General features: G+C 39.0%; 4 protein-coding genes and 1 pseudogene across 12 annotated transcripts; 1 reads left to right on the forward strand and 4 right to left on the reverse strand.

Annotated features, from left to right (window-relative positions):
- Nucleotides 1-1235: 1235 nt before the first annotated feature.
- Nucleotides 1236-2948, reverse strand: LOC106357547 (protein NUCLEAR FUSION DEFECTIVE 6, mitochondrial). Of its 5 annotated transcripts, XR_002653100.2 has the most exons (5): nucleotides 2690-2948; nucleotides 2287-2408; nucleotides 1921-1962; nucleotides 1643-1701; nucleotides 1236-1470 (listed from the first exon to the last, which is right to left on the reverse strand). XR_002653100.2 is itself a non-coding variant. In XM_013797222.3 (4 exons), the coding sequence occupies exons 1-3, from the start codon at nucleotides 2842-2844 to the stop codon at nucleotides 1682-1684; spliced, it is 297 nt and encodes a 98-aa protein (XP_013652676.1). In that variant the 5' UTR covers nucleotides 2845-2948; the 3' UTR covers nucleotides 1236-1470; nucleotides 1643-1681. The 5 variants fall into 5 exon arrangements, 4 of the variants coding, with proteins under 4 accessions (XP_013652676.1, XP_013652675.1, XP_022544270.1 ...); XM_013797222.3 differs by lacking the exon at nucleotides 1921-1962; XM_022688549.2 differs by lacking the exon at nucleotides 1236-1470 and having other exon boundaries at nucleotides 1478-1701.
- Nucleotides 2949-3288: 340 nt separating this feature from the next.
- LOC106354910 lies at nucleotides 3289-10051 on the reverse strand (annotated as a pseudogene).
- On the forward strand, nucleotides 8611-13061 carry LOC106357551 (B3 domain-containing protein REM7-like). Of its 2 annotated transcripts, XM_013797229.3 has the most exons (5): nucleotides 8611-11338; nucleotides 11834-11896; nucleotides 11986-12280; nucleotides 12363-12448; nucleotides 12530-13061. In XM_013797229.3, exons 1-5 carry the CDS (start codon nucleotides 11141-11143, stop codon nucleotides 12827-12829), a joined length of 942 nt encoding a protein of 313 aa, XP_013652683.2. In that variant the 5' UTR covers nucleotides 8611-11140; the 3' UTR covers nucleotides 12830-13061. The 2 variants fall into 2 exon arrangements, with proteins under 2 accessions (XP_013652683.2, XP_048593074.1); XM_048737117.1 differs by having other exon boundaries at nucleotides 12363-13061.
- A 157-nt stretch (nucleotides 13062-13218) lies between these two features.
- LOC106357549 (protein FAR1-RELATED SEQUENCE 8-like) lies at nucleotides 13219-16977 on the reverse strand. Its single transcript, XM_022688554.2, has 2 exons — nucleotides 13799-16977; nucleotides 13219-13529 (listed from the first exon to the last, which is right to left on the reverse strand). The coding sequence occupies exon 1, from the start codon at nucleotides 16536-16538 to the stop codon at nucleotides 14790-14792; it is 1749 nt and encodes a 582-aa protein (XP_022544275.2). The 5' UTR covers nucleotides 16539-16977; the 3' UTR covers nucleotides 13219-13529; nucleotides 13799-14789.
- Nucleotides 16978-17297: 320 nt separating this feature from the next.
- LOC106357550 (transcription activator GLK1-like) lies at nucleotides 17298-20037 on the reverse strand. Of its 4 annotated transcripts, none has more exons than XM_013797228.3 (6): nucleotides 19374-20037; nucleotides 18643-18783; nucleotides 18200-18547; nucleotides 17936-17977; nucleotides 17719-17838; nucleotides 17298-17620 (listed from the first exon to the last, which is right to left on the reverse strand). In XM_013797228.3, exons 1-6 carry the CDS (start codon nucleotides 19851-19853, stop codon nucleotides 17465-17467), a joined length of 1287 nt encoding a protein of 428 aa, XP_013652682.1. In that variant the 5' UTR covers nucleotides 19854-20037; the 3' UTR covers nucleotides 17298-17464. The 4 variants fall into 4 exon arrangements, with proteins under 4 accessions (XP_013652682.1, XP_013652681.1, XP_013652680.1 ...); XM_013797227.3 differs by having other exon boundaries at nucleotides 18643-18786; nucleotides 19374-20036; XM_013797226.3 differs by having other exon boundaries at nucleotides 19368-20035.
- Nucleotides 20038-20752: the final 715 nt, after the last annotated feature.

The raw sequence follows: 20752 nt of genomic DNA on the forward strand, positions 1-20752 counted from the left end.
CTTACCCATGCTCTTGGATCTTTGATCATCGAAATTACATCGAAAGCAAAGAGACTATTAAATGAAGCAGTTGGTCGGTTTCAACCTGCAAAACTGTCCAATCACTGTTCCCGCTCATTCCCACTCGGCCAAAAGTTAAAAACTGTCACCCCGTGCTCAAATGCCTTGCTAGTGCTACTTTTCTCAAATTTGGCTAATAATTGTTCCCACCAATTTTCCTTAGGCGAAAACTCAATCTTAAGGTTGAGTATCTCAACCGACAAGTTAAACCGCTCTGTCTGAATCAGACCATCATTGTTCCCGCCAATTGTAATTAGCAAAAACTCAATCTTAAGGTTGATTGTCTCAACCGACAAGTTAAACCGCTCTGACTGTCATAAGTGTTTTTGAGCAATTTAAAGCTCGATCCGTAGGTCTTAAGCTCGGATCATGCCATAGTAGTTTAGTCCGCAAATTTCAGAAGTGTTATAACGGCTATTCAGACAATACATAATTTTCTGACCGCATTGGTCGGAATTCGTACAAGTATTGTCGAATTCGACAAGGTGGTTGAGCTAGTCAGTTGGACATCAATTGTCAGAAATCAGAAAAAACAGTTGAGATTATCGGCCAAAATGGGATGAGCTGATTCATACAGTGATGGTTTGATTCAGACAGAATGGTTTAACTTGTCGGTTGAGACAGTCAACCTTAAGATTAAAATTTTGCCTAAGTAAAATTGGCGAGAACAGTTATTAGCTGAATTTGAGAAAAATCGAGCATGGATTCATCCACTCTGATCCTATCAGATATTGATCCGACTTTTCTTCCACTTATAGTTAATCCTTTCAACTTCGTCCAGCTCTTTCGAAAGGCTCAACTGAACAGTGTAAGCTAGACAGTCCTTGAACCTTCCTAGCTTCGGTTCTGGGAACTCAGACACCACAATGAGCAAGAAGAAGAGACGCATCCACAAGAAGAGCCGGTGTTAGTTATGGAGGTTACAGAAACTAAAGGATCAAAGAACTTCAACTGTTTGTAACAACATTCAATAAAGATGCATTTTCAAATATCTAGTTGATATGATATAGAAATGGAGGATATTTTACCATAGAGGACATGCAAATTTGAGATTGTGCTGATGTAGCAGCGATCATAGAGAGAATTGAAAGATTTGATTGTATCCGTCTTGACAATGGAAAAACTGAAGACAGGTCAATTGAGTTACTTTCACATGAGAATTTAAGATAAGGGGATTCTTTAATAACAGAGATGCAATTTAAACTGGGTTGAAGTGTTGATATAACAGAGATGATAGAGAGCTGATTTAAAAGATTGAAGATCTGTCTTTCATATGGAAAATTCAAAGACAGAGAGACCATTTCTGTTTGAAAAGTACAACAATTATTATTTGCCTAAACTCTCTTAAAACCGTCTCTGGGATTCGCATTTGGGTAAGTTGTAGACTTCATCAAAAGTCCTCTTTGCAAGCTGATAAAATTATACGAAACATCAGTTACCAGTCTAATGAAATACAACACGTCTTAAAAGGGTAAAAAAGAAACACAATCTCTCCAAGAAAGTGAGAGCCAAAATAGGGGAGAAAATCAAGAGGGGTCTAATAGTTCCTAGGTTTTTTGGGGGAAAAGGTAGAGTTTTGTACATAAACTGGTAGCTTCAGTGATCTCTTCTGGCTAACTCATCACACATCATCAATGCAAGCTGGGAGTATAAGACCAACCATTAATGATTCTTTCGTTAACTCAAATGCAATAATAACCAAGAAGAAAAGAAGACACTAGTTAAATAACGATTGAAGAGTACATGTTTTATTTTAAGAAGAAGATATAAATGAAGGTTTTGAGACACAATGCAGAATCGAACGTTGTTGGGTTTATCTAGTCTATAAGTTGAAAAACTGTTATATTGCAGGAAACACACATCTCTTTGGCTTCATTGTCTTGGTAAAATTCTTCAGTCAGCCTACAGCATTAGAAAAACTAGACCAATTGAGGTGCCATCTCCTTACAAATGTCAAGCAGAAAGACAACAACAACAACAATTGATCCAGTTTTTCGCACATGGCAACCAGAAAAGGTTCTAAACTGACAGAAGCTTCTTAAATTGCAAATCTAACCATACAGCAATCTTAAAACAGCACACAAAGGCTAATAAAAAAAAATCCAGAGACTAATTCTCAAGAAACTAAACACTGATCAAACAAAGAGTATATGGCCTCATTTAGCAAATTAGTAGCAAAAGAAGACACACAAAAAAAGGAAGGGAAAGGAAGAGAGGAAGAAGTACCGTCAGAGAGCCAGCCATAGGTATGTCCAGAGATAGAAAGCATTGAAGTCATTAGCGCAGAAGCTGTGGCAGTGTGGTATGGTAACATTGACTCAACACAGAAGCTCATCTCCACAGGATTTCTACCAATCGAATCAATTCAAAAAATAAAGAGATGAAAAAGAAACGGTGGAGTTTTCTCATTAAAAATATTTACATGAATAAAGTTTTGACATTTCTGCTGCGAACATGGAAAAAGTTGTTAATTTTCATAAATGATCTCCAAAATTCCATTCAAGTGTGTAATATTTTCAAGGTTCAAGATCACACAGACAATATGAAATTACTCATTCACTTGTGATTAGCTATCTTCGGAAAGTCCAATCGTCAGAAAAGAGATCAAATCGAGCAATGGGAGACTAACCGGAGAGGTGAAAGCAGTGAGCTTCTTCTAGCGGTGGCTCTAAACATCGGCGGAACTGATTTCGCTTGAGAGGCGAACCGGCCTGTGGAAGCAGCGGCGCCTCCCCGAGACGATGCAGCTCGAAGCATCGATCTGGCGACGGCGGAGGCGGCCATCGGGAGAGAATTTGAAGCAGAGATTGGAGAATCGAGAGATTACGGCCTCTGATAAACCCTATAACTCGTCACTGGTCAATCTCAATAGACGTGCGTCGAAACCAAGGCCCATTTACATATTAAAGCCCATTTTAATATTCTCAGCCTTCGCATTTGCAATAGCTTCTGAGCTGGCTTTCTTTATATTACCGGCGTAGAGTGAGTAGAGACTACTTTTACGGTACTTTTACCCAACATTAAAATTATTACTATAAAATACATTTTGGATCAGTTTTTTACCTTGGATTTAGTTCATTTCCATCTTAAGTTTCACCAAAGAAAATCTATTTCAATGTAAATCAATTTATTTGAAAAAATTGTTGATTTTTCACAAAGGTCATCTAGTTGATTTGATTCAGGCATCTGCGGACTTGCAAGTACAACAGAAAACAGACTCGGAAGATATCGTGTTATCCAAAGATATTGAAATTAGATCAAACCGAGATATAACATTTTTTTTTATAAGAAACAAAAATAAAAAGGAATATAGACGACATGAAAAACTAGTGAGAATGCAGCTAGCTCTCTTTATTGTCTTGCGAGTTTTTCACTCTTCTCTGTAGTCTGCGTTCTCCTCTAAAATGATGAATCCTTTTAGTATCGGCGACAGAGGAATGTACCTGTTTACCCATTTACAATCCCAGTTTATATTATATCATTAGACACAAAAGCTTTTTCATATCAAAACAAAACAAAAGGGTACAAGCGAAGAAGAAGAACATACTTGTCCGTTGCTAGCTCGGCTCTCTCACCAGCAGCCAAGAGAACAGGTGTCGAGTGTGTCTGGAATCCGGTTATGGTCTTTGGCCGACCCGCTTGTCCAACCACATCAACTGCTTGTCCTACCCTCACTGGCACTGACAGTGGCTTCAGGTCTTTGTCCACTGTCAACATCATCCTCGGCTACAAATATTTTTTTTTAACTTGGATCAAAATCAATTCTATCAAAAAGATCATCAGCCCTATAAATAAAAACATCGGACTGAAATTGAACTCACTTGCATCGCCAAAACGAGGAAGTAGAGGACATAATGGTATTTCCCGAGTATGATTGGCTTCATGTCCAGACATGCATGCAAGAGTATCACTATACCAGCAAGTGCGGTTCTGCCATGAACAAGTTTCACATGAGCAGGGTAAGGGATCCCCATACTCGAGAGCTATAGCATGGAAATAAAGAGAATGGCCAACTTACGGTGATAGCAAGAATCGTTCAGAGTGGAAGGGGGTGAGTGTTAAGAGACCCTTTCCCATGTGCACCAGCCCTTGAGCAATACGCACCTGCATAATGACTTACCAATTGAGTATACCATAATTTCAAAAAGAAGAGTTTTATTTTACGGGGAATAAAAAAAAAAAGAGAGGTTATAGGAACACATTACACAAAAGAGAAGACTGGCGTCCTTGTAATAATAGCTGGATAGGTTTCAAAGCATCCCGGCTAGCCTTGCGTTATTAGTTCCAGCGCCAATCAGTCCCAATGATATAATTGCTGCCTGTAACAGTGATAACAAAATTAGTCATCTCTCAAATGTTATCAAATTACTGGACACTGTGTCAAACAAAATGATTACTCACCATGGCAACTTCCGAATCTGTGTCATGGCTAGGCCGGCTCAATGTGTCCATTACAGTCACCTGCAATTGTGGAAAACAAAAATTTTAAATCCAACATTACTCTGTACAACCATGGAATAAAACTAGATTTACAAAAGTATTCACCTTTGGATTTGATATACACAAGAGGCCAAGGGCCAAAGGCACAGCACGCCGAATGTTTTGTTCTCCGTATTGCAGCATTCGCTCCAAAGACCGAATCTCCATATCAATGCCCAATTCTTCGGACATAGCAACCATGGCTAAACCAAGCACAGCTGGACCCTGGTGGATGTCACCTTTCTCAAGATGCTCTCCACACTGAGCTAGAAGGTCTTGGACCTGGACATATGAAGGAGAGGTCAGTAACTAAAATAGCAAGTAATGAACTATGTCATCCAACCACCAGCACACACGATTTGATGATACCTTTAGGACATTGCCAGTCCCAGCATAAGCACAGGAAAGAAGTGTCATATCACAGTACTTTTTAATCTTCTCATTGAATGTCTTTGAAACTTCAGCCGTAGCCTCTACACTTTCCTGGTAGATATCGGAACAGGTTGATGCTGTCAACGAAATGCAAATAACAGTTTACGTACAAAGAGCGAGACTAAGTACAACACACTGCCAACCTGTTTTCCCAGGTATAGAAGTCCAAGACCAAGGGGCAGGAAACGCGTGAGGGCATCCCCCAGTTCTGCCTCACTTCGATCCATCAAAGCAAATATAATAGACTGTGCTACTTCTTCATTACAGGAACCAACATAGATCATCCCCAAAGAAAGTGAAGCAAATGCAATCACATCTAGAGGTGCTTTCGCATCATTCAGTATCAGCGACAACTAGCTTCTTATCTATAGAAACAATGAGCAAGTTAATGTTTCGTGAACACGCAAAACATTCAACAAGTAATATAAGAAAGATAAGAAAATGACAGTGACCTGGTCATTTTGGGAACCTGCGTATGCAATTCCAAGACCCATGATAGCACCAATTCTGACAGACGAATCCTCTTTGTCTAGATAGTCTCCAAGAAGTGCCAATGCCTGAGAAATAAAGCTGAGTAAGATGAAAGAATAGCTGGAAATATTAGTGATTTCCGTAAAATCAAACAGGACATCATCAACTCACAGGGTCACAATCGCTTTTAATGCCACAGTTTACAATCCCAACTCCCAGAAGTGCTCCAGAAAGGATAGGATTATCATTACTATGAAAGTATTTGTCAAGTTGGGCAAGTCCGCCTTCCACATCCCACAGTTGAATCATACCCTATGACAGGGAAACACAAGATCAGGTTACAATTTCTACTTTCATGATCTGAACACAGTCAAGAAATTCAACAGGTAAGAAAAAGCATACCAGGCTAGCAGCTGCGCTAATCTTGCCATGTTCTTTATTTTTGAAGAGCCAATTTCCAGAAGATCCGGTTGTTGAGTCTGAAGGTACCGTCATTAGTTTGTCCTGCGATAAGAAAATATATTAAAAGGATGTGTCTGCTACTAGCTCTGTTATATTACAGTCTGCAACCATACCTGCCCAAAACCAGCATTTACAAATGCATTGACAAAGGTAGCAGCTAAATTCTGTCTAGCTGAATCCACGCTTGCACCAGAGCTGGCCCTGCCGTCAAGTAAGTGAGCCTACAGAATTCAAAAAGTTAGGTCAAAGACTGAGGAAAACATAGTTTGCAACTAAATAAACGAGCAGCAGGCTTGACATCCACTAAAACTGATTTACCTTGTAGATGTCTTCAGGCGTTTTGGCCTCCATAACCTCAATATCTCTTGCAAGAGTCAGATATCCTTCACTTAACTTAGTGTTGTTAACAATATCCTGTAGGGCTTCTCGGTCATCTTCATCTGCAACCATCTCATCGTCAAGTTCAAAGGTTATACCCTGCAGAAAGGCATACGAAGAGAAAAAAAGTATAAGAAAGTGTGTCGTCGGGCATTGTACTCTATATAGATGGAAATTTTAAGCAGTGATGCAGCATTTCTTTGGTGTCTGCCTTAGAAGTGAATAGGAGGCCATGTGGCTAAAGAATGACGTCTTCACAGGGAAACAATACCAAGTAGTTCTAAAACAAGAGAAAACACTAGCAACATGCCCAACATCCATGGCTAATTAAAAAAAAAATCAAACTCCCTCTAGATAATGCTCGATAACAGCTAAATATAATCAAATAAACACACAGCCAACTCTTAAAGCATATACGAGAACATATCCAAAACTAAAACATACTTACAACAAAGGAGTGAGATGCAAATGTTATATATAGTAAAGTAAAGAAAGTTAAGGACTTACATGTCGAGCAATCATGTAGCAGAACTGCTTCTTCCTCAGCAGATCAGCACATGATGTAAATACTTGTTTAACATACTGCAATACAAAAAAAAAATTATCAAAAAAGAACACTTTAAAAATTCGACACATATACTTGGAAATACTTAACATAGAGGTCCACAGGAAGATTATAATCCGACCTGCGTGTTATCAAGAAATACTGCAATCTGCAGAGCGTTCGGGTATTCTTCAAACTTCATGTAGATCATGTAGGAAATATCTAGAACCAACATGTCATCTGGTCCAGGAAGGTACCTGAATATTCAAATGTATAAGACGTTAAAGAGACTTTTATGAGTAATATAGCTAAGCAAAGCTCGCCACTTGTTTCTACATGACTGACCGAAATGAAGATCAGTAAAATGACAAAATGACTGGTCTAAAACCACAAATAAGAGTGAAGAAAAATAAAGAGAATAGGGTTGACAATGATAAAAGTACTTTGCTGCAGTTGTGAGATAATTGCAAGTCCTCTTGAAATTTGTTTTGTCTACATGCTCGAGTAAGAGATCCAGATCCTCAACATCCATTAGAAGGTCAACAGCTTCAGTTTCTGCATTATGCTGCAAGGAATAGAAATGAAATTAATTAGACAGAAGAAAAAAAACAAAGGCACTAGCCCCAAGACTTTAATTACAAATTCCCTTCCTAAATATGTACGGCAAGGGCGAAAAGACACACAAAAAAGAAACAGGGTAAGGAACTCACCTTCATGTGAAAAGCAACAATTTGCTGGACAAGCTCCATTAAATCATCAATAGGGGCCTCCTCACTCTGAGATAATGAAACAAACAGGTCGATAAATCATATACAAGCAAGGTTTCTCATTGGATAAGAAATCTTATAGTCACTCCTAAAGAACACCAACAACCAGAAGGATATAAACGGTTTATCCTCAGAATATGTGAAATGGCACGGAAAATTAGTTTCTGACCTGGCGCTTTGTATACTCTTGCACAATCTCTCCAGCTAAATTCCTAACATATTCGTGACCCCAGGATCCAATGTCACCCTTTGTTCCAATCAACCTATAACTTAAGCTCTCCTGGATAATTTAATGTACAACAAAGTGAAGAACAATTCAAATATGCCTCAAAATATGAAAAGGAATCCAGAGGCATATAAAGATGGAAAACATGTTTTACTGAGCCCATTCAGTAGCTAGAAGCGTACCCTTTGACCCTCGGCAGACATGGTAAGGGCCAAGACAGAGAGGATATCGGACAAGCATTTCTGAAACACACAGGAAAAAAAAAAGCAAACTTTAAGACATAACCAGAAATAGGAACAAAGAAAGTATGATGAGATACATACCTTGAGATCAGAAGCAGGCATAGTTTGATGAAAGGCTTTAAGAGTTCCATAATGGGGACGGAGAAACTTTAGTGGTTTGGGAACTGAAGTCATAGAGCTTGTTGAAGCTCGGATCTCCTGCCTATGGGACAAAAAAAAAAGAACATAGAGTTAGGGTACACTACCCAGGAAATAAGAAGGTAATTAAAAGTTGAACCTCATGCTTTCAAGAGCAGCCCTCTGCAAGTCCGGATTGGGATCCTGAAGCCTCTCGACATAGAGCTCAAGGTTTTGCTTTAATTCCAAGTCCTCTTCAGACTACAAATGCAAGTCGAGTCATTAAACATGCATGATCACAAATAGCTTGCCAATTAATAAAAAAAAAAGACCTCTAATTCTACAACATCTTTTACTTCAATTAAAAACTAATAACTGACTGCAGCAGATCCCACAGATTTGAAATTAAGTCCAAAAGAAGTCTCACCAGGTCGTCTTTCTTTTTGTCGTCCTTCTTCTTAGGATCCTTGGACGGGACCTTGACGGAGGCTTCATCCTTCCTCGCACCGCCCCCTCCGACACTGTTGGTATCGGGAGTAGGAGCCAGATCTCAGTTGCAAAGTAAAATTAGATCAATCTGAATCGAAGAGCAGCTTGTGCTATCCAAAACTCTAATTGCAAATGAAACTAGGAATCAAAGTATAATTCAAGCAAATAGTAAGTGGAAATAACCCCTCCATCAAGATTTCTATTATGGCTCGGTTCAGCCCATTCTAACTTTTCTTTCCTTTTCTTTCTCATATTCAGCCCATTTAACTTATTGAGCTCATTTTATTTCCAATTATTTTTATTTATAAATGTTTTCAGCTTTCTTTGTCAAAAAGGAAAGTTATCCTAATCCCAGAAACAAAGAAACAAAAAAATATTAGATCATGAACATCGAAAAAATTATCACATGATCCTTTTGAAATTCAAAATTACAATCTTTCCAAAACGATATATTCAACCAGCTCAAGTTTGTAAAATATCACATGATAAAAAAAGTTTGTAAGATAGTTGTTGAAAATCTATATACAGTATTATGTAAACATATGTTTGTTGGCAAAAAGGAAAGAAAAGATGTATATGTTTTTACATGTGGGTGTAAAATGAGATGCTAGTAATAGTAGCCGCATGTATAATGAAGGGTGAAAAGAGAGAGAGAGAGAGAGAGACTGACCATTCGAATTTTGAAGGAGAGAGAGAGAGAAAGAGTGGTCACAATTGGAGAAAGAAGAGGTCGTTACGTTGGATTTTACGTTGCCTCCATGCACTCCCCTTCTCCTCTTTATCTTGTGGTCCTCCTTCTCATTATTATTTTGTCATTGATCTAGCATAAGTTAAATGTTTATATGGTCAATCACAAACATGAATTAATGTTATATATAGTCAGATTATTCCCTTTATAATTGTCGACCAGGACTTGAAGTTTCTTCTTTTCGCATGAGCGAGTTCCGTCATTACGTATCATTTGGATAAAAAATTGTTCTATTTCAAAACTATTTAAAGATAATTCAGGTTCTAAACCACCAGGCGGCTGACAGTCATACCTCTCTTTAGGAGGTCCACCATGGCTTCAAGATCTTACACGGCGCATCTAGTTACGTTTTTTTTTTCCAACAATTTTCATATGGAATTCCAGCAAGCAATCCACTAGACGGCTAGAGAGGATATATATGATTAGGCATAGGCATATTAACCGAAACCCGAATCCGAACCGACCCGAAAAACGTGAACTTAAAACCGAACCGAAGTTAAAAAAAAACCCAAACGGGTTTAGGATTCAATCAGTCCGGATACCTAATCGATTATATATGATATCCAAACCAATTACCCGAAGTATCCCAATATATATATTACTAACCCTCAACTTACATCTTCCATTCTCATTCATCTTTTCGTCTTCTCCTTCTTCAATGTATATGTTCAGTACATATTCAAATTCATTTTATGACCAATTACATGTATGAATCACTATATTTTGCGCTTTTGATTTATGTTTGATTACAGGTAGGATTGCGATTTATTTTTTCTTTGTTCTTTAAACATGCATGAACTCAGACATTCATGATTATCCATGTTTGATTTCTGCTTGATTTTGATGTCTATTTGATTTTGATTTATGAATAGATGAATTCTTTACCATTTTCTATTCAAGATAATACAAATAGAAATTACACAAAGAAAAAGAATACAAGCTCATGTTTCTCAACGTAATAACAAATCAGAAAGATCATAAATCTAGTTGTTCAATATTTTAACTGCAATAACAGTAATGTTTCTGATCTCATAAGGTCAAATCAAGGATACATAAAAAAATTATTTGTTACACCCGAATCTGAAATAACCCGAACATGAACCTTAAAAATTCGAGTCCGAACCGAAGTATAAAATAACCCGAACGGATCATGTATCTCTCCATCCGAAAATCCAAAGCATCTGAACCGACCCGAACGCCTATCCCTATTTTTTTTTTGAACAACTACTTCAATATATTAGATAAAAGGTTCAGTATATGATAGAGGGATCACATAACAGAGCATTCTTTGCTAGTGAATCAGCTCGAGAGTTACACGATCTAGAAATGTGAGAAAAGTAGATAAAATCAAAAGATGCAGATAGAAACTCGATGTCCTTGAGAACTCCATAGAGCTCCATAGGGTATGTGTTCGAGTTAATGGCTCTGATGAGCTCAAGTGAGTCGGAGCGAATCCACGCCTATCCCTATATATGATGGATATATGTCATTTATTTGCGTTATTTAGGGGACATCATCTCCTATACCCACCCAGCTATATCTCTAATCTCCGTAAGACATGAAAACAAAACAAAAATGGTAAGTTAAATAAAAAGCCGGAAATTACATTTAACCCTAGAACATTTGAAGTATTTACCGGTTGTACCTACCTTAACCAAAGGAATAACCGAATTGAGTTGAACCACGAACCAATCCCTAATTTCGACCCGAAATTCCAAAAACCGAATGGTACCAATTCCCTATCTTAAATCCCCAAACCAGACCCGATTCCCTCTCATTTTCGGGAAGCCCTTCCCTCTCTCGACACTTCGGCGACACAACCGAGGGAGATCCCCGCTACCCCCACCAGCGACGGCCAATCCCACCGAAGAGGAGACTCCTGACCAGCAACGGCCAATCCCACCGATAGCGACACAACCGAAGGTATGTCTTCCTCGTCGGTTCTGTTTCTCCATCGATCGAGTTTACCATTTTTATGAAGAAACTACAAAACGTCGGTTCATTTCTTTAGGGTTGGAGAAAACGTCGGCTTTGTTTAGTGTTGCTTAGGGTTTTTTAGATGGCGACACCACCAAATGGTTAATTAAGTTGCTTAGGGTTTTTTAGATTCGGTCCATCGATCGAGTGACGGCTTTGCTTAGCGTATTTGATTGATTGAGTTCATGAATTAGATCTGTTGATCGAGTTCATGACGCTAGTTTTGGTTATATCGAGTGCATGATTCTTGATTGAGAATTTTATGCTAGCTCAGTCGATGGAGTTCATGATGCTTGATTGAGTTCATTTGCTAGTTTTCGGTTTTAGCAAATGGTTAAATAAAACTGAAAATGATATAGAATGATATAGATTTGGTCTGTGACTTTAGCAAGTTCCTTGACATGCGTCTAACTTTGTCTAGCTTTTGTTTCTTGTTTGCAGATGGTGCAACCGCAAGAACCTCATTTCTTCCAACCTTTGCTTCCTGGATTCCAGACTCACTTGGTAAACACACTCTCTGTATTGCCTTTTCTTGATTGCAAGGACCTGATTTCTTCCTTGTTTGTGTAACTTACCTCAAATCTTGATTGCAGACAATACCCATTGTATTTTTCTCCAAGCACATCCAAGGGAAGACGAATGGGAACACATGGACACTAACATCCGACGCTATGGATCAAACATGGCAAGTGATACAAGAAGAGAGGCGACTCACCCGAGGTTGGAAGAAGTTCGCTGAGGCACATGACCTTCGAATAGGAGACATTGTCATCTTCAAACTCAAAGGTTCCATGGTCTTTCACGTCACTCCCTTTGGTCCGAGCTGCTGTGACATCCAGTACACATATCCCAACTCAATGGAAGAAGCACATGACCACCAGAACAATAGTAAGTGTGATTCAAAGTCACCGTACTAGCATAGGTTACTTATGAGGTTTTTTGAAGTTGTTGTTTGTTTCTTGTGTTTCAGCAGGAACAGGGGCTAGGTTTTCTTACTCGTGGGACTACTGTTTTAAGGCTGAGGTCACGGATTCTAATGTCCGTGAAGACAAACTTGTGAGTGAAACGAGTGTTCTTTTGTGTACTTACACATCTTTATGTTGTTCTGACACATATGTTTATGTTCTTTTGTTGCAGGATCTCCCTGTGGGGGCTACTGGTTGTAATGCTCTGAACAAAGAATGCAATAAGGCGAAACTAGTGAACATAGAGGGAAAGGCGTGGAATGTGTCAATGCGATTTAACGAATCAGGCGGCTTCTACTACATCAAAGGGTGGAGAAAGTTCTGTGCTGAAAACAAATGCCACATTGGAGACAGCTTTGTCTTCAATGTGGTTGGAGATGGGAACACTTTGCCATTGATGTGTGTCTGTTCTCCAAGTAAGGAGTGTCTTAAATCTGCAGGTGACATTGCTTCTTCCTCCCGGGTGAACTAGGAAGATCATGTGTTCTAGTTGGGGACGCGTCTATGTTGGTTGTGACTTGATCTTAAGAGCACAATGTCTTGTGCTTTGAACTTATTTTGTGTGTCTTTTATATGTTTGCTTTTTGGTACTTTCAACTTGTTATTTTGATTTGATGGTACTTTGAACTTGTTATTTCGGTTTGATGTTGCAAACTTTTAGTTAATCATTTTCATGTCAATTAGTTATATAGAGTTTCGACTTTTGGTTAATCATTTTCACGTCCTGAATGATAATATAGATTTGGTCTGTGACTTTAGTTAATCATTTTTCGACTTTTAGTTAATCATTTTCTTGATTTTGGTTTGATGTTGCAAACTTGTTATTTTAGTATAATGTCACAAGACACACGCATAGAGAAGTAAACCACAAAACACATAAACATTAGATAGATAGTTTAAGTCATAAGACACACACATAGAGTCATAAGACACACACATAGAGAAGGAAAGTAGCAACATGGATCAAAGTACCATCATAAGACATAGAACAACAACAACTTAGAACAACAATAACTTAGAGCAACAAGATGGGATCATGGACGGTGGAGTTGGTAAAGCTGAGCCTTGAGGCGATCAATCTCCTCAGCCATCTCTTTGACACGGTCTACTAACTTAGTAACCTCGTCCTGAATCGCGATCACCCACGGCGTACGAAAGTGGAGACCATTATTCTGCACAAGTTTTATCACAAGTTATACAAGTTTTTCAAGTTTTCCAGTTTTACCAGTTTTCCTAGTTTTCTAGTTTTTCTAGTTTTTTCTAGTTTTTCTAGTTTTCCTAGTTTTTTCTAGTTTTTCTAGTTTTCCTAGTTTTCCTAGTTTTCCTAGTTTTCCTAATTTTCCTAGTTTTCCTAGTTTTCCTAGCAAGTTATGCAAGTTTTACCTGCTTAGCAGGTTCTAGTTATACAAGTTTTACCAGTTTTGCACAACATGAAAATTACCTCAAAGTTTTTGCAGGTGAAGTACCTCCTTCCAGGTTGCGTATCAAAATCATTGGGAAACTTGTTACACGGAGATACCTCGGGAATGATACCTCCACCACACGGGCACTTGGTCGGGACGCCGTACTGCGCATCAGCCACGAAACCAAGCATGTCGTTGTGTCTCTTCAAGGCCTTCATGTGACTGTACTCCTCGTCGGGATGAGTCATGCTTCAGTTATTACTGTCAGAGAGAAATGGGAGAAACCGAAAGAGATCGAGAGAGAGGAATGAGGGATGGAGTGGAGTGGAGAGAGAGAGAGAGAGAGAGAGAGAGATGGCTCGGTAAAGAAGGGGGAGGAGGGAGAGAAGTAGAGGGATGGAGTGGAGAGAGAGAGAGATGGGACGTGACATAGAGGGGAAATGGAAGAAAATAGAGAAAAAAAATGAAAATAGTTAAAATAATTAAAATAATTATTTTCCCTCATATGTTTTGGCGCCAATGTAATTTCATTTCCCTCCCCGAAATTTGTTCTTAGTTTTACATAAGATACTAGTTTTACGAGATTTGCTCATTGTTGTACTTTCTGTGGTTTATAATTTATTCAGTGTTACCAGTGCTTTCAGTTTGGTTTTCTTGTTTTACTTTCGATTTTAGTACTTGAACATGATATTTATCTTGTTCACTGCACAAATATTTGGGAAACAAACATTACCTGATAATCTCTTTTGTGACATGTTCTTCATTCACAAAGTGTGAGTGAAACTATAAGGTTTATTATGGAGATAGTAAGAGTTTTCATAATTTTTGAGAAAGTTTTGAAAAAAACATGTTTAATTGAATTATTAGTCAGACTAGAGTAATCATAATAGTAAATGTCATAACGAATCAAGTTTCCATCTACATAATAATAATGTCACACTCGAAACACAATGCAGTTTTACAAAGATGATAAAATAGTTTTCCAGAGTTTTCCAAAAAAAATACAAATTACAGAGTAACAAGTTGTGGTTAGGCCGTGTTCTGCTCTGAAGGGCTTGAACCATTTCCAAATAACAGCCAATTGAAACCAAAATTTTGCCTAGGCCGCTTTTTGTTCTGTGTCCTCCTACGGCGTTCTCCACCAGATGGAAGTCTATTAACTCTTTTCCTTCCCTTCCGCTTGATAGGATCCGGAGGTATGATCTTCAGCTCCCTGATGTGATCCGGGACTTCCCATACAGACATGTCTGGCACAGCATAAATTGTCCTGCAATACGCCAATGCCCACAGTTCCGTCCAATAGTATTTTGAGCACAACTCATGATATACTATGTTGATATCACGGCTCCTACCACCCCCATTATCCACCTCATTAGTGTAATAGATATAAGCAGCCAGTCCGTGCAGACAAGGAATCTTTTCATAATCCCACACCTTGCAAGTACAAGTTTTGGCAATCAAGTTCGTCAAAAACATCTTCCCATGACTATCCTTGACCTCGTACTCTAGCTCATAACTATTAAGCTCCCGCACAGGTAGCGTTCGCGCAAGAACCCATAGATCGTGCAAGTAGTTCTCAACCAGAGGCACTAGCATGGTACCCAATGATTGTGAAACAGCATCCTTCCGACGTTGATTAAACCAATCAGAGAATGTCCTAATGATACAATCCAGCATTGGTATCAAGGCCCACCTCCTTGCCTCTCTAAACACTTTGTTCATTGATTCCACGCTGTTTCTTGTGTCCAAGTTGTACCTGTCACGTGGGAAAAAAACCCTTGCCCATTTGTCTTTTTCAGTTTTCTCCTCCACATACGTGTAAGCTGAAGGGAACCTTAGCTTAAATCTTTCGTAAGCAGCATTGAAATCAGCCATTGTGTACATCTTTCCCAACTCCATGAATCTATGCCCGACTACATCTTTGGTGACGTTAGAAGCATGCCCTTTAACATTTTCCTTCAAATGCCATAAACAATGACCATGGTGAGCCTGAGGGTACACGTTTGCTATTGCAAATACCAGACTTGGATTTCTATCACTCATGAAAACCAGTTCAGAAGAGTCTGGTATAACGCTTCTAAGCATCTCAAAAACCCAGGTCCAACTAGCATGATTCTCTCCATCAAGTACAGCAAACGCAAGTGGATAGCAATGACGGTTAGGATCTTGAGCTTTGGCAAAAATTAGAACACCCCCATATCCGTTCTTCAGCCATGTTGCATCGACAACAATCACTTTTCTCATAACTGCAAACCCTTCAATGCAAGCTCCCAACGCTATGAAGAGGTACTTGAATTTACCTGAGTCATCCAATTTCACACTAGTTTTTGTTCCCGTGTTCATTTTCTCTAACATGAACAAATAGCTATACATCATCCTGTAGCTATCTTCCGGACTACCACGTGTATCACAAGAAGCCAAATTCTTTCCACGCAATGCTGTGGAGTAGGATATCATGACACCAAGTTTGGACTTAACCAGAGCCTTAATATCTTTTGGAGTTGGAGTTTGCACATCTCCTGGGAATTCCTCATTCAAAAAACTTGCCACTACTTCTGCTGACGCTCTTCTCTTGTCGTTGCTGTCACTTTGTTGTGTCCGCGAGCATGTATGCATCTTCGTGTAGCTTTTTATTGAGAAAATTTCTGTCCCAGCAATCCTTGAAGCTCGTATTACCCATTTGCAGTCAGCTTGCGAACATGTTATCACCAATCGATTTCGATCTGACTTTTTAGTGACATAACGATAACATTCACAATATGCAGCTCTATCCACCATCTCCTGAATTGCCTTCTTACTTGGAAATTCGTCATGTTTATTAAGACTCAAACCATCGCCCCATTCTTCTATACAACTACTCCGTACTATTGCAGGTGGCTCTTCAACATACTTATCGGCGGTTGGATGTACGGTATCAGTCTCCGCAGCCGTTTCATTCTCCGCAGCCGTTTAATTCAACGTTTAATTCAACAACATTAATGCATTTTATACCAAATCGCTATACTAATTGACCCATCAACTAAACAATGCCGTTGTGCATTGCTCCTAGCTCGATTCCAAATACATGTATTTCTCAAGAGAAGTTGGGGGACCTGAGTTTACCTGCAATACCCAACTCTAGACCTCCGGAAACACTTTGAAAATGGAGGAGGAGGAGAGAAGCTGCGGCGACAGAGCCGGATGGGGGAGCGGGGATGGGGGAGGGAGCTGCTCGGGGAGGGGAGCGGGGGGAGCTGCGGGGGGGGGGGGGGAGGAAGAAGATTAAGCTTTTCTCAATTAATTTTTTTTTAATAAAACCATTAACCAAACTTCCCAAACCAACGATTTCAATCACAAACCCAACCCAATCACATTACAATTTTCGATTTTCATTCAACCCATCCCCCCCAAATCAAGGTCAGTTTAGTCTTTCCACAATTCATTAAAGAGTTATGGGTATAGATGATTTTAGTAGGTATAGGAGATTGAGTGATGAGGAGGATGGACAAATGAGGTGATGTCCCGTTATTTAGAGAAGTGTGTACCAAGCACCCGATATGTCAAAATATCTCCTTATTAGTTATATGGGACGGTCAAGAAAGACACAGATCTCTACACTCAACAAGGGCTATAACAAAAACAACCCTTGAAAAAAAAAAGATACAAAATCGAAAGACATGTCGTCGAATTTTTTTGGTTCAGCTTGCCTCCGGTGCTTGGCTGGTTCAGGCACAAGACGCGGCTGGAGGAACATCGGAGATACCGTGACGGTGAAGCTCCGTTATAACGCCGTCAACAGCTGGTGGCTTCAACCCCAACGGAAGTGGCAGCCATGGCCTCGTCAGTACATCTCCTATGGCTGCATCTACGCTCTCTTTTGACTATATATACACATAAACATGATTATAATAAATTAGCGAATAAGAAAAGCCAATTTCGACAACAATCAATATCCATTATTTATAGGAATCTTAATTACCGGATGTAAGTCCACCAGAGAACGAGGACCACCAAAACCATGATCTGGTTTGTAGTTGTATACCATGTGATGTGACGGCAGAGCCTGTGGGATTCCAGCAACAGGCGGTGTCGTAAACCTCTACATAATCAGCAAAAAAATGACTTAAAACATATATATATATATATAAGAGCAAAACGGCATATATAAGAAAACCTTAAATATGTTGGTTCATTACCGTAGCTACGGTCGGCAAATACGGAGTCGTCCCGTTATGACTCTACAAAAACTCGGTGTCAGTACTTAAGCAATTAATTTATTCGTAAATTTTTGGTAGGCGTTGGATTAAATCATGAGGTTTAAATTAAGTTAGTTCGGGCATAAACATAAATAGTCTATTTGAATTTAAAATAACAAACATGTGATAACAATTTAAGTATTTATATATAAAAAAGTGTTTATGCGGAAACTTAAAATTTAAAAAGGACAAACGAGAACTCACTCTAGGCCAGTAGGGAGTATCCGAGACCCAAAACGGTGGAGTAGCCATGGCAGTGGACGGAGGAGACAAGTGTTTGGGCCACACGTGCGGCATGACAGACTGGTCAACCGTGGGATGTCCCCACACATGCAACGGTCTAAAATGATGATGGTGGACAGATGGCGACGCCACAGCTGCGGGCGGCGGAGGCGGATACCCGAGAGTGGGTGCCGGTGCGAGCCATCCGTTTCTATTCCGACCATTAGCATTAGCTCCGGTGCTGTCTAACCCGTAGATATGGCGTTTGCGTGTCCAATTAGCCGCTTCGGCCTCACGAGCTACCAAATGTTTCCGATGAGACCTATACTTCTGGTACACATATAATTTATACGAATAACACGTTAATTAATTTGGTTGATTATAAAATGGAATAATGAAAAAGGAGACTGTATCTAGAATAATACTTGGAGGTGGCTAGCGACGTTGTGACGAGTGAGGCAGTGGACACCCATAAGCTCCAGAATACGAGAAGGAACAGCTTTCTCCAGTCCCAACTTTTCCACTGCCTCCACAAATCTCCTGTGTAGCTCTGGTGTCCAATCCACCTTCTTCACAGACATCCCCACAATCAAATATACAACCACTATTGATTATTATATGTTCAAATAATACTATTAAGTTTAACATAAATGATTTTAATTGGTTAAGTATTTTGCTAACAAGTAAAATGGTGTTATGAACATGATTATTTTGTTTTCAATATGATTCTACCACTCTAAATAATATAAAGATTCACGTGACGTCCTAACATAGTTTTTCGAAACATGTCCGAAATAATAAATGCCGTTAATTTTTCACAAGTATATTAATTTAAACATATAGTATGATTTTGATTGGTAAATGGCGCTAACTTTTAACAAGTAAATGGCGTTATGAACATGATTATTTGTTTACAATATGGATTATTCCACTATAAACAATATAAAGATTCACGTGACGTCTTAACATAGTTTTTCGAAACATGTCTGAAAATAATAAATTGCATAAGATTTTGGCATGATATCATAAAGCTGAATGAACAATCCACTTTTCTGATAAAAATTAATCCATTTGGACCGGTGAGTATATATACTACAGTATATAGCTAGGGTTTATATAATCATAAGTGATTAATAAAATGGTAGTATACCTTCACCTTTCGCTTCCCTTCGTTGTTACTGATTGGATTGCTCTTGGTAGAGCCAGTTGAGGAGTGTTTCCTTTTACGGCCACTGTCACCGTCATAGTTCACCACCGTCTCCGCCAAAGGAGTCTCGTTATGATCTCTTTTGCTGACGACTTCTTCACCTTTTCCCGAAATACCCTTTTTGTTATTAGCCTTCCCTTGACTCTCAGTCTTCTCCGACGACGACGTTGTAGTAGTAATCGTCGACGAAGCGTTCACGTGAACGGATAAATCTCCGCCTAGGATCTCAGGGTCCATCTCCAAGTCAGGAAGCACATCTCCGGCGACGCCGAACAGATCATCGAAGTCGATGATGTCGAGAAGATCTCCGTGGATAGCGAACTCCGGGAAGTCCTCCTCGGGGTTGATGCTGAATCCACACGACGTTGCAAGGAACTCTGACTCTCCATCATCTCTTGTGGAGTTCCTTTCCGGAGAGAGAGCTAACATCGATCAATCTTCACTTCTTTCAGATCCAACTTAAATGAAGCCGATAATATAGTTTGAGAGAGAGAGAGATGCTATATGGTATTATTATAGAGAGCGAGACATGTTTGATAAGCCTCTTTGCTCTCCCAATGCTAAATATATGTTTGATATATATGCCCAATTTTGGAATCATAAGCTAAGCATAGTCAATATTGTCTACATATCTACCATTTACTTAATAGAAAAAATATGTTTCTTTATATATACCAAAAATATATACATTACTTTAATATAAAAATATGTTTCTTTATACATATATACTAGATATGGGTCTGTGCAACACGCAACAGGTTCTGGTGTTCTACTTTTATAAAAAACATAAAAATAATTAACCATTTTATATAGTTCTAGGATTTTTTGTACATGTTAAAATTGGTTTTTCACATAAATTTCGGTTAGTAGTTATATTTAAATAATCATGTCGCATAGATGAATTGTTAACAACTTTATATTTAGAGATAAAGAAAATATCCCTACTAAAAATTTTAAACCCAACCCAACCTTAAACAAGAATTAGAACGAAAAACTTAAAAGTTAAATAAAGTCAATCGAGTCAAAGGAATGCATACAAATATGCCTAACCAGACCCTTTACTCTATATGGATCTCGGGTTATAAGAATGTATACTGTTCTGGGTTGGAGCGCTTGAGTCAGTAATATTTGGCTTTCCTCCTCGAACGACAGAATTGCTGGTTATGGACTCTGCATTGTGCTACCGGTGAGGGGATATTGAATGACCTTGTGAGTTCGAGTTGTGTTTCTTTGCGTAGGTGTTGTTGTGTGGGTCGGTTCTGAAAGCTGTAAGAGCTATTGTTTCAACGTTTGAAAGTGCCTTTTTCCGGTAGCTCGTGGAAACTGTA

This window comes from Brassica napus, chromosome A7, assembly GCF_020379485.1.
Source record: "Brassica napus cultivar Da-Ae chromosome A7, Da-Ae, whole genome shotgun sequence".
NCBI lineage: Eukaryota > Viridiplantae > Streptophyta > Magnoliopsida > Brassicales > Brassicaceae > Brassica > Brassica napus.